Here is a 17,836-nt window from a genome sequence, read left to right as displayed (position 1 = left end):
TACAAACTGAAAATTTCCCACTCCAGCCCAATGTCCTGCAAGACTGCCCTCGTCACAAAGAGCTGAGGCGCCAGATTGGCCTCGTCCCGCAGGACTCCAGGGCAAGTTGTGGAGAACGGCGGCAGAGCTCCAGCGGACTGCAGACTACGTAATTTTCTCTGGACTGGCCGTCTGAACATGGCCTGGGAACGCTGAATAAGAAGAAAAAGTAAAAACTTGTGAATGAAAAGCAAACGAAAATATAGTCTAAGATTTTATCTCATTGCCACCAGCTGGAAATACATACATGTGATGAGAAGTAAATCATTTGGAGGGGGGGGGGTGATGCTGATGATGATGATATTATTATTATTGATACAGAAGAAGGATTAAAAAAAGACAATAGTTTAGACTCCCATTGATATCAAGTACGATGTTAGGCTTTCCAGGACACTTTGGCTGTCGGCATAGCAGCTGCGAGTGTTTTGGTCGCATGTTTAAATTCCCTGCAAATAAGGGAGCTTGTTGAAAGATGCCCCTGCAAACGTCGCCAAGTGAGCGATCGCAGCATGAGAAGCGACCAAACCGAGGACCTCTTGACGAGGTCAGCAGTTCTGAAGTACACTTTTCTGTGTGGCAGAATCAGACGTTGGACATCTGATCCGGTGTTCACCAGTGATCCGGGATCGAGGCCCCGTTTCGGCATGATGTTGTGTCCTTGGGAAAGGTACTTCACTCTGATTCTCCTCACTCTAACCAGGTGTGAATGGGTACCTGACTTCGGTCGGGGAAGGTTAACTCACTCAGTACGGCCAGTCCTCTCTTCTCCTCTACACAGACCCCTCGGATGTCCAGTGGGTGTCTGAATGACCCAACCTTTAGCTTCCGTCGTCAGAATTGTGGTATTCTTTGTCAACATTCACGTCTTCAGTATAAGAGCCTTCCGCTTGCAATATTTTGATGATGGTAATTGGGGTGAAACGCTGTTAACGTCGACTCTTTCGCCGTTCGTATGGAGAGAGTTAAGAGACGGCGGAAGGAGAGGACTGGGCCCCGCCTTCCCATGTCGACCCCTTGACACGGCGGATATCATTGCCACGATGGGCGTAAGAGGCTTTGGGATCTTTAGCATTTTTAACCAAACGAGTACGAGTGCATGAACTGCAATGTGTATCCAAGGGCGGGGAGAGGGGTGGATGTTCATTTGAGTGTGCTAACGTGTGTGTGTGTGTGTGTGTGTGTGTGTGTGTGTGTGTGTGTGTGTGTGTGTGTGTGTGTGTGTGTGTGTGTTTATGCGTGCGTGGGCATGTGCACATCAGTGAGCGCAAATGTGCACTCTTTTTTTTGTTGTTGCTGTTGTAGCAAACAATGCCCTCCGTTGGCGCAGCACGAGTAGAACCTCTCCTTTGCTGAAGATATCCAGCCGAGAAATTTCCTGATCCGTTCGGTATAATAACTTGTCTCGTCCCATACATACATGATACACATGCACTCTGGTGACGTCAGTGTAGAGTCAGATTGTTCTCCCCTCTCCACCCCCCTCGCCCCTGTTCCCATCCCCACACCCCCAACACCTCTCTTCCGCTGTCATAGAATGGATATCCCAATCGGCTTTATATGGTATGGATAAGTAAAAAGCACCTATCCTCGGTCGGAGACCAAGCTCATAGCGCTTTACAAACACGGAGTCATTTGCACAACAAGCTGCTTACCTGGGTAGAGCCGACTGACAGCTGCCAATGGGCGCTCATCATTCGTTTCCTGTGTCATTCAATCCTATTTCAGGCACGCACACACGCACTCAGATAAACGTGTAACAGTTTACGTGCATGACCATTTTGTTTATCTACCCCGCCATGTAGGCAGGTATATTCCGTTTTGGGGGAGTGTGCATGCTGGGTATGTTCTTGTTTCAATAACCCACCGAACGCTGACATGGATTACAGGATCTTTAACGTGCATATTTGATCTTCTGCCTGCGCATACCCGCGAAAAGGGTTCAGGCAGTACCAGGTCTGCACATAATTATGTTGACCTGGCAGATCGGAAAAATCTCTACCCTTTACCCACCAGTTGCCGTTATCGAGATTCGAACCCGGGACCCTCAGATTGGAAGTCCAACGGTTTAACCACTTGGCCCATTGGGCCCGGTCGAGAATTTGGCTGTCCACGCTTAGTCCATAGACTAACGACCATTCTTAAAACGATATGCAAACTTGAGCGGCGCTGCCAAGATCGCATGCATCCTCTAGCCCTGGGGGTTGCCATCTGCACTCTGTTCTGCTCGCACCACCCAACCCCTCGTCCCCCCTCCCCTCCTCCCCGTCCAGCCTTGCTATCAGCGTGCAACATTTCCGCACCACGGGCACATGCCGACTATTTCGGGCACGTGGCGAGCTATTTCGGGTCCAAGTGGATCCCGTTGTTTAATCGACGATGGGGAGGTCTTTTGAAGGCTATAAGCTGTTGACGATTACAATGTTTGCTTGTTTACACAGAAGGGAAGAAGCTCTTTAAATAAAACATAACACAAAAAGGAGGAAAAAAACAAAAAGAAAAACAAAAAACAAAAAAAACCAGCAACAAGAAAGTGGGTGGTAAAGGGGGTGGGGGTTAGCGAAAGTGGAAGGGAGACAACTGGGGGCGGGGATGGAAAGGTGTGGGGGTAGGAAAGTGTGAGAAAGAGACAGCTGTGCAGAATGGTTGCAAGTTTCATCACTGATGCAACGCGTTTGTAGGGGTGACACTGGGCTAGACTGTTGGAAAGGGCACAACGCCTAGGATTTGAATGGATGGGTTGATGACTTCTCTGCCACGACGTCATCCTCATATCATGATAGTCATATAATCATATCATACATCATATCTTATAATTATCACATCATGTCATGTCTTATGGTATGGTATGGTATGGTATGGTATTGTATGGTATGGCATCGTATCGTATCGTATCGTATCGTATCGTATACCATACTACTCTGCTACGAAAATATTCTGCCCTGTTTCCTGTGGTGTAAAAATTGTCAGGAAGCAACATTCATCGTGACACAATGTTCCATTCATCCTGATACAGTGTGTGTTCCATTTATCCTGATACAGTGTGTGTTACATTCATCCTGATACAGTGTGTGTTCCATTCATCCTGATACAATGTGTGTTCCATTCATCCTGATACAGTGTGTGTTACATTCACCCTGATACAGTGTGTGTTCCATTTATCCTGATACAGTGTGTGTTCCATTTATCCTGATATAATGTGTTTTCCATTTATCCTGATACAGTGTGTGTTCCATTCATCCTGATACAGTGTGTGTTCCATTCATCCTGATACAATGTGTGTTCCATTCATCCTGATACAGTGTGTGTTACATTCACCCTGATACAGTGTGTGTTCCATTCATCCTGATACAATGTGTGTTCCATTCATCCTGATACAGTGTGTGTTCCATTCATCCTGATACAATGTGTGTTCCATTCACCCTGATACAATGTGTGTTACATTCACCCTGATACAATGTGTGTTCCATTTATCCTGATACAGTGTGTGTTACATTCATCCTGATATAATGTGTTTTCCATTCATCCTGATACAGTGTGTGTTACATTCATCCTGATACAATGTGTGTTACATTCATCCTGATACAATGTGTGTTACATTCACCCTGATACAATGTGTGTTACATTCACCCTGATTCAATGTGTGTTCCATTTATCCTGATACAGTGTGTGTTACATTCATCCTGATATAATGTGTTTTCCATTCATCCTGATACAGTGTGTGTTCCATTCATCCTGATATAATGTGTGTTACATTCACCCTGATTCAATGTGTGTTCCATTCATCCTGATACAACGTGTGTTCCATTCATCCTGATACAATGTGTTTTCCATTCATCCTGATACAGTGTGTGTTCCATTCATCCTGATATAATGTGTTTTCCATTCATCCTGATACAGTGTGTGTTCCATTCATCCTGATATAATGTGTGTTACATTCACCCTGATTCAATGTGTGTTCCATTCATCCTGATACAGTGTGTGTTCCATTCATCCTGATATAATGTGTGTTCCATTCATCCTGATTCAATGTGTGTTCCATTCATCCTGATTCAATGTGTGTTCCATTCATCCTGATACAATGTGTGTTCCATTCATCCTGATACAACGTGTGTTCCATTCATCCTGATACAATGTGTGTTCCATTCATCCTGATTCAATGTGTGTTCCATTCATCCTGATACAGTGTGTTTTCCTGATTCAATGTGTGTTCCATTCATCCTGATACAACGTGTGTTCCATTCATCCTGATACAATGTGTGTTCCATTCATCCTGATACAACGTGTGTTCCATTCATCCTGATACAATGTGTTTTCCATTCATCCTGATTCAATGTGTGTTCCTTATTCAATGTGTGTTCCATTCATCCTGATACAATGTGTGTTCCTGATACAACGTGTGTTCCATTCATCCTGATATAATATGTGTTCCATTCATCCTGATACAATGTGTGTTCCTGATACAACGTGTGTTCCATTCATCCTGATATAACGTGTGTTTACTGACAGTTAAGGCACTTGCTTAAGTGCAGTACAACTGTTTCTTTTCATCGTCATGTTTTGTGAACATCTGTTTGCATAGAATAATGGTAAGAGTCAGACAGTAAGGGAGTCCATTCATTGTGGAGTGTAGGGGGTGTGTGGAGAGTGGGAGGGGTGGTGGTGGATGGAAGACCCTGGTATGGTCGTAACCCGCTGCTAACTGTGTGTAGTATGGAACTGACCAATGGCGTAGTTCGGTCAACGTAGGCATTTAGTCACGTGTAACTGTCAAAAAGTTAGAACCAAGCAATGCAACTGGTACCTGAAGTGCAGATGAAGAAACGTGAGTGACGCTCCCAGAGAGACATTCATCAGTTTCCTCCCACATTAACCCATAGCGTGCTGCTCAGTGCTGGAAAGATATTACGGCCTCGGACCCGAAAACTTTCGCAATGACATAAAAAATGCGTCTTCCACATCAGCACTGGCGGTTTTGGAAATTACAAGGAGAGAGAGAGAGAGAGAGAGAGAGAGAGAGAGAGAGAGTGTGTGTGTGTGTGTGTGTGTGTGTGTCTGTGTGTGCGTGTGTCTGTGTATTTTCGTCAAAACCAACAGTATGTGTGTGTGTGTGTGTGTGTGTGTGTGCACCATTGTTCGTGCGTGCGTTCATGTGTGGTTTTTTGGGGTTTTTTTTGTTTTTTGTCTTATCTCTTTCCTCATTGTCACCGTTTATCAGGAGAAGAAGAAGAAGAAGAAGAAGTAAAAATAATAATAATAATAATCATAATAATAATAAAAAGATTTTTCTTAAAGACCCAGCAGGGTAAAATCATTGATCAGATTTTCAACTGCCCACCGAATGGGCCTTCTGGGAGGTGAGAGATAACAGCTTCCGTTTCCGTTAACATGAACCCTCGCTGGGGAAGAGGCGTGTTTGAGGCTGTGTGAAATCCATCACTTGGAACACCATCGTTCCGTTTCGATTGCTGTACCCTTTGTCCTGTTGTTCCAGCTGTCTCTGTCTGTCTTTCTGTCTGTGTCTGTCGTCTGTCCCTGTCTCTCCCTTGTCTTATCAGTTTCTCTTTCTCTCTTCTCACTTTCTCCCCCCCCCCCCCCCCCCCCCCCCCCCTTCCTCCCTCACCCTTCCATCTAATTTTCTACGAGGGTCATTCAATAAATAAGGTGAATTTTTCGGTATAAGGACTTCTAATACAGATAGAAGCTTACTTTTTTCTTCTTCTTTTTTTTCAACGTAGTCTCCCAGCACTGTCACACACTTTTCCCATCTGTGCACAAGCTTCCGTATTCCCTCAGCGTAAAATTATTTGGACTGATGTCTCAGCCAGTCGCTCCAGGCCTTCCAGGCCTGTCTTCATCCTCAACACTGCTCCGTCCTTCTTTAAATAATTTAGCCCACTTGTAGACATTTTTTCGGCTGAAACATGTGGCACCATACACAGTTGACATTCTCCTATGAATTTCAACTGGTTTGCACCCTTCAGCAACCAAAAACTTGATAATTGACCACTGTTCAATCCTGGAGCATGCTTCTTGGTCGGCCATCTTTGTTAATCGCCAAAACTCTCAAAGTTTTTTTTTTAATGTGCAAAACAAATTAAATCCATGTGAAAAAGAAGTAAAAAAAAAAAAAAAAAAAAAAAAAAAAAAAAAAAAAAAGTAAGCTTCTATCTGTATTAGAAGTCCTTATACCAAAAAATTCACCTTATTTATTGAATGACCCTCGTAACTTCCTTCTCTCCTCTTCTCAGTTTCTTCCCCCTTTCTTTCTCAGTTATCCTTCTTTGTCTTCTCAGATTCTCTCCCTTTCAAGGCCTGACTAAGCGCGTTGGGTTACGCTGCTGGTCAGGCATCTGCTTGGCAGATGTGGTGTAGCGTATATGGTTTTGTCCGAACGCAGTGACGCCTCCTTGAGCTACTGAAACTGAAACTCTCCCTTTCTACCTGGGTTTGTCTCTCCCTTCTCTTCTCAGTTTCTTCCCCCTTTCTTTCTCAGTTATCCTTCTTTCTCTTCTCAGATTCTCTCCCTTTCTACCTGGGTTTGTCTTTCCCTTGTCTTCTCATTTTGATTGATTGATTGATATGGACACTTATATCCATATAAGCCTATCCTCGGTGGGAGACCAAGCTCTAAGCGCTTTACAAACACTGTGTCATTTACACAACAGGCTGCCTACCTGGGTAGATCCAACTGACGGCTACCATTGGGCGCTCATCATTCGTTTCCTGTGTCATTTAATCAGATTTCAGGCACGCATACATACACACTCAGACAAACATGCAACACTTAGCATTTTACGTATATGGCCGTTTTGTGTATTTACCCCGCCAAGTAGGCAGCCATACTCCGTTTTCGGGGTGTGCATGCTGGGTATGTTCTTGTTTCCTTAACCTACCGAACGCTGACATGGATTACAGGATCATTAACGTTCATATTTGATCTTCTGCGTGCGTATACACACGAAGGGGGTTCAGGCACTAGCAGGTCTGCACATATGTTGACCTGGGAGATCGGAAAGATCTCCACCCTTTACCCACCAGACGCCACTGAGATTCAAACCCGGAACCCTCAGATTGAAAGTCCAACACTTTAACCATTCGGCTATTCTCCCTGTCTTTCCACTCTGATCTCATTTCTCTCTCCCTTCTCTTCTCAGTCTCTCTCTCCCTTCTCACCTGTCTCCTATCAGTCTCTCTCTCCCTTCTCACCTGTCTCCTATCAGTCTCTCCCTTCCCACCTGTCTCCTATCAGTCTCTCCCTTCCCACCTGTCTCCTATCAGTCTCTCTCTCCCTTCTCACCTGTCTCCTATCAGTCTCTCTCTCCCTTCTCACCTGTCTCCTATCAGTCTCTCTCTCCCTTCTCACCTGTCTCTTATCAGTCTCTCTCTCCCTTCTCACCTGTCTCCTATCAGTCTCTCTCTCCCTTCTCACCTGTCTCCTATCAGTCTCTCTCTCCCTTCTCATCTGTCTCCTATCAGTCTCCCTCTCCCTTCTCATCTGTCTCTTATCAGTCTCTCTCTCCCTTCTCTTCTCAGTCTCTCTCTCCCTTCTCACCTGTCTCCTATCAGTCTCTCTCTCCCTTCTCACCTGTCTCCTATCAGTCTCCCTCTCCCTTCTCACCTGTCTCCTATCAGTCTCTCTCTCCCTTCTCACCTGTCTCCTATCAGTCTCCCTCTCCCTTCTCACCTGTCTCTTATCAGTCTCTCTCTCCCTTCTCTTCTCAGTCTCTCTCTCCCTTCTCACCTGTCTCTTATCAGTCTCTCTCTCCCTTCTCTTCTCAGTCTCTCTCTCCCTTCTCACCTGTCTCCTATCAGTCTCTCTCTCCTTTCTCTTCTCAGTCTCTCTCTCCCTTCTCACCTGTCTCCTATCAGTCTCTCTCTACCTTCTCACCTGTCTCCTATCAGTCTCTCTCTATCCCTTCTCACCTGTCTCCTATCAGTCTCTCCCTTCCCACCTGTCTCCTATCAGTCTCTCTCTCCCTTCTCCCTTCTCTGCTTCTTTGCCTTCATGCCTCTGCAAACCCCTGTTTATTTAGAATCATTACGCATGTACCCATTGTTCTGATGCATGCACACGTAGTTGTGTGTTGCATGTGCGGTACGAAACTGCGCGATCGGCTGTGTGTGTGTGTGTGTGTGTGTGTGTGTGTGTGTGTTTCCTTGAAACAAAGAGACAGACAGACGAAGGGATGGATCAAACAAGGACACAGACAGATAGTGATAAAAAAAAAAAAAAAGAAAAAAAAAAAAAAAAAAAAAAACCAGCAGAGACAACGCCGCTCTGTCCAAACTCAAATACACACTTGCACAAATCAGCATAACGATGAAGACACAATGTACAGAAAATGCAACCTTTATTCGAACTGAGCTCTATGAAATCTAAACAAAGATTATATAAAAACAAGTCAAAAAGTGGAATGCACAGAAAACACTTTGAGCATAACAATCACAGTTAATTATGGCAAGTTTCTCTGATGAATGCTCCACAATATGCCTCTGTAAAATACAAACCTTTTCATTTCCCCCCCAAAAAAATTATTGTTAAAAATGTACATAAAATAACCAACTTCGCTTTAAACCAGTTCAGTGCCAGCAATTTTGTAAAAAATAAAAAAAATAAAAAAAAATTAAAAAAGGGGGGTGGTGGTGGGGGGTGGAGGGGGCTCTCCCCTTGCCAGGGAATTTTGAGGATTCGGTGGTAATAAATCACAAAAAATTCTAACACAAAAGCTATGGGTGATACAAAAAGAAAGTAAACGTTTTTGTGAAGGAAAGTGAATGCAAATTCTTCTTCTGGGCTCTTTTACCCAATTAGGTTGATTGTAGGTAAACTGTTCAGGCATCTTAAGTCAAGATAATGATTTTTGTGCAACAAAAAAGTTTATTTCCACCTCTACATAATAGCATCCATAAAGAAAAAAAAATACAGCTAGAAATAGCATGCCTATTGTCAGATTATACCTGTAGAAGAAATTAAATCAGGCTATAAGTTTATAAAAACAAATCACAGTTCGTGCAGACAGGTAAGTAAATCACTGTCCCAACAATGACAAAGGTGGGTAAAGTCAACGTAAAAGGTCAATCACGGTCTCAGAAACTGAGCTGGCAAGCTTTTTGACAGCTTCTTTAAGAGCATTCTGGGTGAGAGGGTGAAGTTCTTTGATGACATTCACTCTTTTCAAGTTGCACGTAGGCTGATTAAAGGTCTGCTGTGCATTCAGCTTGCCATCTCTTCAAACAAGTCAACCGTCTGAGTCAGCGAAAAAAAAAAAAAAAAAAAGCGTGAAAAATAAAAAGCACGTGTTTCACGTCCAGTGCAAGTTCCCTCTTGCGTTTCGTGAAAATCGTGGAGCATTGGCGATCCCACAGTCTGCATTGAAATGTGAGCACACTCGTTCCCAAAAAGCCACGCCCCCTTCATGAACTGTGGCTGACATTTGTTCTAGTGTCTTACATCACTCCTCTTCCTCTCCTCCCCTTCTTCCAAGCTGGCATTCTGTCAGTCATAGCCATTTGTTCTAAAAAGCTGTCTGATTGGATAGATGGACTGAATTATTATCAAATGGGGCTGTCAGTATCGTCACTGTCATTGTCATCACCTTTCATTTTCAAACCAATCATCCCACAAGAGAGATCCTTCTCCATTGCAAAATATGTCCATAATCACAAGCAGAGCTTTCAGAATTGAGTAAATTTGCTGCCTGTGACTAATTGCTTTACTGGACACAGTTTTTCAACGCGTTTTTTTGTGTGTGTTTTTTGTTTTGTTTGTTTTTTGTTTTTTGCACATGATGCAACCCCCTTTTCCGCGTATCACGTGGTCAGTTAGCAAATTATTATCCAGTAGAAAGGGGTCTTCTACCTGATGAATGTTCATTTAAATAGTGTTTTTATAATCCAGACACATCAAACTAACTGTTCAGAGTCTGTTTATGTGAACTGAACCAAACTCAAATGAAGGAAAAATCAGAACATATGCAGGACGTCAGTGGACGTCTTATAGGCACTATGGCAATACTTTTTGTAGGACGTCAGCTGACACAGGCACTCTACTGGTTAACTTTGAGCAAAAGAATTGAGCCTAGGCAACCAATCAGACAACCAACATGTGAAAATTAAAAAAAGAACGTACTGAGATTAAATGTAAACAATATATTGTAACTTACAATGAAGCAACTAAGCATCAATAACCAATAAAGCAATAACTTGGATAGTCGTTTAATCTGAGAAAATAAACAATGAAAATATATAAACGATTATTTCTATATATAGATATGTATGTACGTATGTGTGTATGTGTGTGTGTGTGTGTGTGTGGCATGCACGCGCAAACCATTGTACGTACTTATTCGTTTTAAAAATAAGATATGTATAATGTGTTTCACAAGGACAGGCAGACAGACAAACAGTCTGAAAGAGAAATATGTCATATATCAAATCCAAAGAATCGATACTTTTGTGTGAGTCATAGGATATATATTGTGATGTTTTCCGTTCATTTATTCATCGGAAATTTCTTCTCAAAGCGGTGGCTATTGCATGGACAAGAATAAAAACAAAACAAAAAAACACAAAAAAACCCTATAGAACTTCTGTCGTTGAAAGGCACGCTAAAAGCATTACTCTGCTCTTGTATATTATGCATATATTCAATATAAATGTCTACGAAGCATAAAAATACAAGTAAACGCTACATCTATGATTTTATGAATACAAAAAGTAGAGATCATAATTATTTGCCCATCATCACACGGCAAACACCACAACGACACGACTGGTCAGACAGGAATAGGCATAACCAAGGAATGGAAAGAGGGAGGCAAGAGAGGAGACCGAGAAAGAGGGAGAGGAGAGGGGGAGAGAAACAGACAGAGAGAGGGGGGAGGAGACAGACGGAGTGAGAGAGTGAGAAAGAGGGGGGTAAGAGAAAGAGAGGGTGGGAGAAGAGGGAGATGGGCAGAGAGACAGAGACAGAGGCACAGATAATTAATCGGTGTTATTTATAGCATCAGTCAAGTGATGAGGCCTTCTGAGAAGAAGAAGAAGAAACGGGAGTGGAAAAAAAAAAGAATCGCATTTAGGTCAGATGAAAAATAAAACAGAAAATAAACACGAAGAAAAGAAGGTGGTGGTCCCAGGTCACTAAGCTATATTTTACTATAGGATACAGGAAAAAAGCCGATGCTTACTCCCACTTCGGAAGGGGTTAAATTCACACCAGTCCCACAATTATTTGGCGTGAATCTCCTTCCAGTTCCAAAATGTCATCCATCTTTTTCAACTTCTGGCGGAACACTGAGAGTTACCTCCCATCTGCAGACGATTGTCTGCACCAAAGTAAAGACAAACAAACAAAAATAAGAACAACAACAAAACAAACAAACAAAAATTCTGTCACCCGGACGGGCAATTAATGTAACTATCAGAGAGATGTGAAATATAGTCGTGTCAGGACGTTCACAAGCTAATACGAACAACCATAGCTGGATTTCTAACAACACAAACGAAAAAAACAGTCAGATTGATAACAATCGACTCTTGCGTTGAATAATACATCACCGCAGGTTGACACTGGTGTGCGCTGGGGTGACAACGATGATGATGATGCGGAAAATTTGTAAGATACAAATACGACTATCGGTTTATTCAGCAAAGGCCGTGTGTCCAGATATATTCAATGCTATAATCATCAAACAGTTTTCCAAAAAGTCTCATATCACGCGCGATTTTTCTTATCTTTATACGCTTTATACAGATAAAGACAGTGGCTTATGATGTAACTTGGAGAGAGTGAGAGACAGAGTGAGAGACAGACAGACAGACAGACACACAGAGAGAGAAACACGTAAGAAAATAATGTTCTAACAAAAAAACGGAAGCTAATCTATTTTCACCTCAACTCCTTAGTCCCAAAAAAAGGCAGGACCGAAGTGTCAACACAAGACTGGACGCCATGGATTTCTTGTTGTTGTTGTTGTTGCTGGTTTGGTTTTGTTCGTGAACAGTGCAGATCCGAACTTGGCACAGCAGCAGCAGCAGCAGTAGAGCGAGGGTGAGAGTGTCTGTCTAGGCTTTCTTGACCTCCATCTCGTGGTGCCCGGTGATGTTGTCCAGCTCTTTAGCCGAGAAGACGAAGACGATGCGGCGACTGCCTTTCTTCTTCGGCTTCAGCTCCAGGGTGGTTAGGAAGGTGCCATTGGGCGCCACATCACTGCGGGTGGTGTCACACACACACACACACACACACACACACACACACACACACACACACACACGCACGCACACGCACACGCACACATGCACGAATGCACACATGCACGTTAGTTTGTTAACTTGTTAGTTAATCTTTCTGTCAATTAGCTAGCATCGATATTTATAGTCAACACATGTAGATGAAAGTGGACTCACCAAGCAGGAGAAGACTTTTGGATGTGAGTTCTATAAGTCTCCTTTACTGCTATTCATAATAATGTACACATTCTCTGTTTTTTGCTCTCCTAAACAGGGACATATAAACGGGTTCGCGTCAATTCAATTATCTGACACAAGCTTCTCTCCTTCCCACCACTCCCGACGAACAAGGGCAGAAAGGGTGGCGCTGCAATGCGGCGACGCGATCTAACCCGTCGGGGAGCAGTTTGAATTTCTACACAGAGAAATATGTTGTGACAAAAACGTAAAACAATACTTCTTCTTCTTCTTCTTCTTCTGCGTTCGCGGGCTGCAACTCCCACGTTCACTCGTATACTCCGCTTTCGGGGATGCAATACAATACAATACAATACAATACAATACAATACAATACAATACACTGTAAGGCCTGTTTCGATCAAAGCTGACCAATTGACGATGTCGTTTTGGCTGGCCGCAAAATCAGAGCAGCGTCGCTTGTGACATCAGTACAGTCTAATCCGCAAGTGACCGTCTCTGTCGCAAAAGTTGTACCATACTTTACTGTACTATACTGTACTATACTATACTACACTATACTGGACTGTACTTAACTATACTATATAAGGGAGTGTCTCTCTCTGGGGTGAGGCCTGTGGCTAGCTGATGCCATGCTCTTCCATACCACACCACACCATACCATACCATACCATACCATACCATACCATACCACACCATACCATACCATACCATATCATACCACACCATACCATACTATACCATACCACACCATACCATACCACACTACACCATACCATACCATACCATACCATACCACACCATATCACACCACACCATACCATACCATACCATACCATACCATACCATACCATACCATACACCACATCACACCATACCGTACCATACCACACCATACCACACCACACCATACCATACCATACCATACCATACCATACACCACACCACACCATACCATACCATTCCACACAATACCATACCATACCATACCACACAATACCATACCATACCATACCATACCACACAATACCATACCATACCATACCATACCATACCACACAATACCATACCATACCATACCATACCACACAATACCATACCATACCATACCATAACACACCACACAATACCATACCATACCATACAACACCACACCATACCACACCAAACCACACCACACCTGAAGGTAAAGCACAGTGCTCTCAGTAAAGCAGAATCAACAAGGAGGAAAAGGAGCAAAAAGAAGAAGACACAAGACTGCTTCTTTCGAGACGCCTTTCAGTTCGCCAGAAAGCCAGGGCCAAACGGAATACCGTACCTGCTGTACAAGAAATGTCCCAAAGTCCTTGAGTGGCTCCACAGAGTGATAAGATCAGCATGGAGGAACCTGAAGATCAGCGACTAGTGGATGATAGCTGATGGCGTGTACATCCCGAAAGAGCAGAGTTCAAGTACCATTGGCCAGTTCAGACCAATATCGCTCCTGAATGTCGAAGGGAAAATCTTCTCTGTCATGGCTGCAAGACTGACAAAATACCTCACAGAAAATGAGTACCTGGACTTATAAGTCCAGAAAGGCGGTATCCCAGGAGTTTCTGGCTGTGTAGAACATGCCACAATGATTTGGGATGCAATCCAAAGAGCAAAGGCAGAGAAAAAGAACCTTGACGTGGTATGGCTGGATCTGGCACCATGTCCCAGCGAACATCAGGGAAATGCTAACAAAAGTACTTCCATGGCTTCTCAATGTGGTTCACCATCAAGGAATACACGACAGATTGGATCAATCTGGAAGTGGCCATAACCATGAGCTGTGCAATTTCTCCAATCCTGTTTGTGCTGGCAATGGAAGTGATCTTGAAGGCCTCAACGAAGGGAACGGATCGAGCCGACCTTGGTAACGGATACCAGATACCTCCTTTGAAAGCCTTCATGGATGACACAACAGTCCTTTCAACAAAAGAGGATGACATCCGTGAAATATTGAAGTGGCTGAGCAAGTTAGTTGCCTCAGCCAGGATGAACTTCAAACCAAGGAAATCACGGAGCATCTCACTGCGTAAAGGAAAGGTAACTGAAATTGTCACATTCACTGTAGCCAAACAAGCCATTCCAACAGTGTCAGATGAACCAGTCAAGAGCCTTGGAAGATGGTGTGGTGAGTCCTGAAAGACACAAAAAGAGGAAAGGAAACCAAGCAGACGGCAGAAGAAGGCCTACATATCATAGACCAGTGTGGCCTTCCTGGCAAATACAAAGTGCGGTGCCTACAGTCCATGCTGATACAAAACTCCTGTGGCCTCTCCTGATATATGATATCAGCTGTAGCACAGTCGAGTCGATTGAGGCAAAGATCAACAAGTACACATGCAAACGGCTCGGTGTCCCACCTGGTCTCACTGACGTGGCACTCCACTGTCGCCAAGCAAAGCTGGGGCTACCGCTGAAGTCCCTTGTCGAAGAATACAAGGTAGGGAAGGCAAGACTTCTCAGCATGCTTGAAGACTCAGGTGACAGTATTGTGAGATCCAGCCTACCCAAGCTGAAGACTGGCAGAAATTGGAAAGTCAGGCAGGCAGACAGTGCAGCGAAAGAAAGCCTTCAGACAAAGGAAATAATAGGACACACCCAAACCAACAGACAGGGCCTGGGATCGACCAAGATGGACTGGTGGTCTGAGGCAAGGGGGAAAGCAAGAAGAGACATGATCATACAGGAATTCAAGAAGGAAGAGGATGATAAAAGAGTCCAGAAAGCAGTCCAGCAAGGCCAGCGTGGGCAGTGGACAACATGGGAAAATGCACTCCAAAGGAGCCTCAGCTGGAGCGACATGTGGAATATGGCTCCTCTGAGGATCAGCTTCATCCTAAGATCTGTGTACGACCTCCTTCCCTCGAATACAAACTTGGTGAAATGGGGGAAAGCAGATGACCCTGCGTGCCCACTCTGCCATGGCGAACAAACCGTGGAACACCTCCTCAGCTCATGCAAAGCGGCGTTGAGCCAAGCACGATACATATGGAGGCACAATCAAGTGCTTACAGAAACTGCACACATGGTGAGCACTGTCCAAGGAGCACCAACCCCACCAGTAGTTCCAGAAGGCAATAAAGTCTGGCCAGGAACAGCATCCAAAGTTTCCAAAGCATGGAAACGTGGGCTGATTGATGGTGCCGAAGATTGGGAATGCACAGTTGACCTACCAGAGGGGAAGAAACACCCGGAAATCATTAGCAAGAGCAGCATGAGACCTGACATAGTACTCCACTCCAAGACAATGAAACAGTGATTCTGACTGAATCACTGTGTCATACGAAAGCAGAATGGAGGAAGCCCACATCTACAAGACCAAGAAGTATGCCAGCCCAGCCAGCAACCTGAGAGAATCTGGCTTCCAAGCCAAAGTCCTTGCCATACAGATTGGTGCAAGAGGGTTTGTAGGCGCATCTGCCTACAGCCTCATGAAACAGCTGTCGATTTCTGGCAGAGAGAGGACATGGGCTCTCAGGGCAATGGCAGAAGCAGCAGAAAGGTGTTCCAGCTGGATCTGGTCAAGGAGGAATGAAAGTAAACTTCATGAGGATTAAATTTCCCTACTAGGCGTACGATGGCTCAGTGCTTAAAACGTTTGCCAGAAAAGGTGACAGAGTCCTGAAGTGGCGACCACCTGGAGACGCGGGTTCGAACCTGCTGAGGACCAGGAAAACAGTAAAAAGAAAAGGCGGCAATACAAGGGCATCCAGTAGTCATGACCTGGGTGTGGCCCGGCCCCGTCAGTGTGTAAAGAGTTCAGGGCCGAAACACTTGACTGAGGGGGGCTTCTTCTCTGAAAACCTTGTACTGTCCAGCTCTCCCTAGGGTTTCTTATCACCATACCATACCATACCACACCACACCATACCACACCAAACCATACCACACCATATCCTACCTTACCATACAACACCAAACCACACCATACCACACCACACCACACCATACTATACCACACCACACCACACAATACCATACCACACCATACCACACATTACCATAACATATCACACCACACCACACCACACCACACCACACCATACCAAACAGTGCCATGTCATGCATGCTATGTCATGCTATGCTATACAAGGGAGTTAATGTCGACCCCTGGGGGGTAGATCTGGGGCCTGGTACCATACTGTACTGTACTGTACTGTACTGTACTGTACTGTGCTGTGCTGTGCTGTGCTGTGCTGTGCTGTGCTGTACTGTACTGTACTGTACTGTACAGTGCCATGCCATGCCGTGTCACTACACTACACTATGGTTCGCTATACTATACTATACTGTAATATACTATACTATACTGTGCTATGTCATGCTATACTGTACTGTACCGTGCTGTGCCGTGTCGTGCCATAGTACACTACACTACACTACACTATACAAGGGAATGAGCGGTAGGTCTGTAGCTTGGTGATGCCAGGTCCTTCCACTTATACTCTATTATATTATACTCTGCTATACTCTTCTATACTCTACTCTACAAGGGAGTGAGTACCTACCCCTGGGGGGGGGGGGGGGTAGCTCATGGGTTTGATGATGCCCCGACACCATACTATACTATACATTATATTACACTACAGTACACTATATTGTATTATACTACGATGGAGTGAGTGCCTACCCCTGGCGCTAGGTCTGGGGCTTGGTGATGCCCTGACACTATACTATACTATACTATACTATACTATACTATACTATACTGTACTACAAGGGAGTGAGTGCCTACCCTTGCGGGTAGGTCTGGGTCTTGGTGATGCTCAGACGCTATACTATGCTACAGTACAGTACAGTACAGTATAGTACAGTACAGTACACTACACTACACTGCACTACACTGTATTGTACTGCACTACAAGAGAGTAAGTGCCTTCCCCTGTTGGTAGGTCTTGGGCTTGGTGATGCTCAGACGCTATACTATGCTGCAATAAAAGTGCAGTACAGTACAGTACAGTACAGTACACTACACTACACTACACTACACTGTATTATACTGCACTACAAGGGAGTGACTGCCTACCCCTGTGGGTAGGTCTTGGGCTTGGTGATGCCGGGACCCTCCACGTGCAGGTTGCAGTCAGTCAGGCGGCTGGGCAGGGGGTTGCTGAAGCTGACAGTCACGTCGAACTGGTCGCCCACCCGTCCCTTGCTAGGTCCCTGAAATGTGCACATAGGTCACGGGTTTGTTAGCGTGCTGTTGTTTTTGTTTGTGCTTTTAATTCTGTCTTATTCTTGGTTTGATTGCACAAGTTTCTTAGTGTACTGATTTTGGTTCATATTCTTTTTTGTTGACTCACTTGTGTAAACAAAGTGAATCTATGTTTTAACCCGGTGT

At 44.3% G+C, this 17,836-nt stretch overlaps 1 protein-coding gene across 2 annotated transcripts in view; it reads right to left on the bottom strand.

The window, feature by feature from the left end:
• Positions 1 to 8,373: 8,373 nt before the first annotated feature.
• LOC143276526 (hemocyte protein-glutamine gamma-glutamyltransferase-like) overlaps positions 8,374 to 17,836 on the bottom strand; it is a 48,588-nt gene continuing 39,125 nt past the window's right edge. For both annotated transcript variants that reach the window (XM_076581083.1, XM_076581074.1), the window contains exons 15-16: positions 17,522 to 17,658; positions 8,374 to 12,247 (exon numbers count right to left, since the gene is read on the bottom strand). In XM_076581083.1, the coding sequence (XP_076437198.1) occupies positions 12,103 to 12,247; positions 17,522 to 17,658 (282 nt within the window). In that variant the 3' untranslated portion in view covers positions 8,374 to 12,102. The remainder of the gene's footprint in view (positions 12,248 to 17,521; positions 17,659 to 17,836) is intronic.

This window comes from Babylonia areolata, chromosome 2 (assembly GCF_041734735.1).
Source record: "Babylonia areolata isolate BAREFJ2019XMU chromosome 2, ASM4173473v1, whole genome shotgun sequence".
NCBI lineage: Eukaryota > Metazoa > Mollusca > Gastropoda > Neogastropoda > Buccinidae > Babylonia > Babylonia areolata.
Note: the sequence above shows the minus strand (reverse complement) of the source record. Positions and strands in the feature narration are given on the sequence as shown.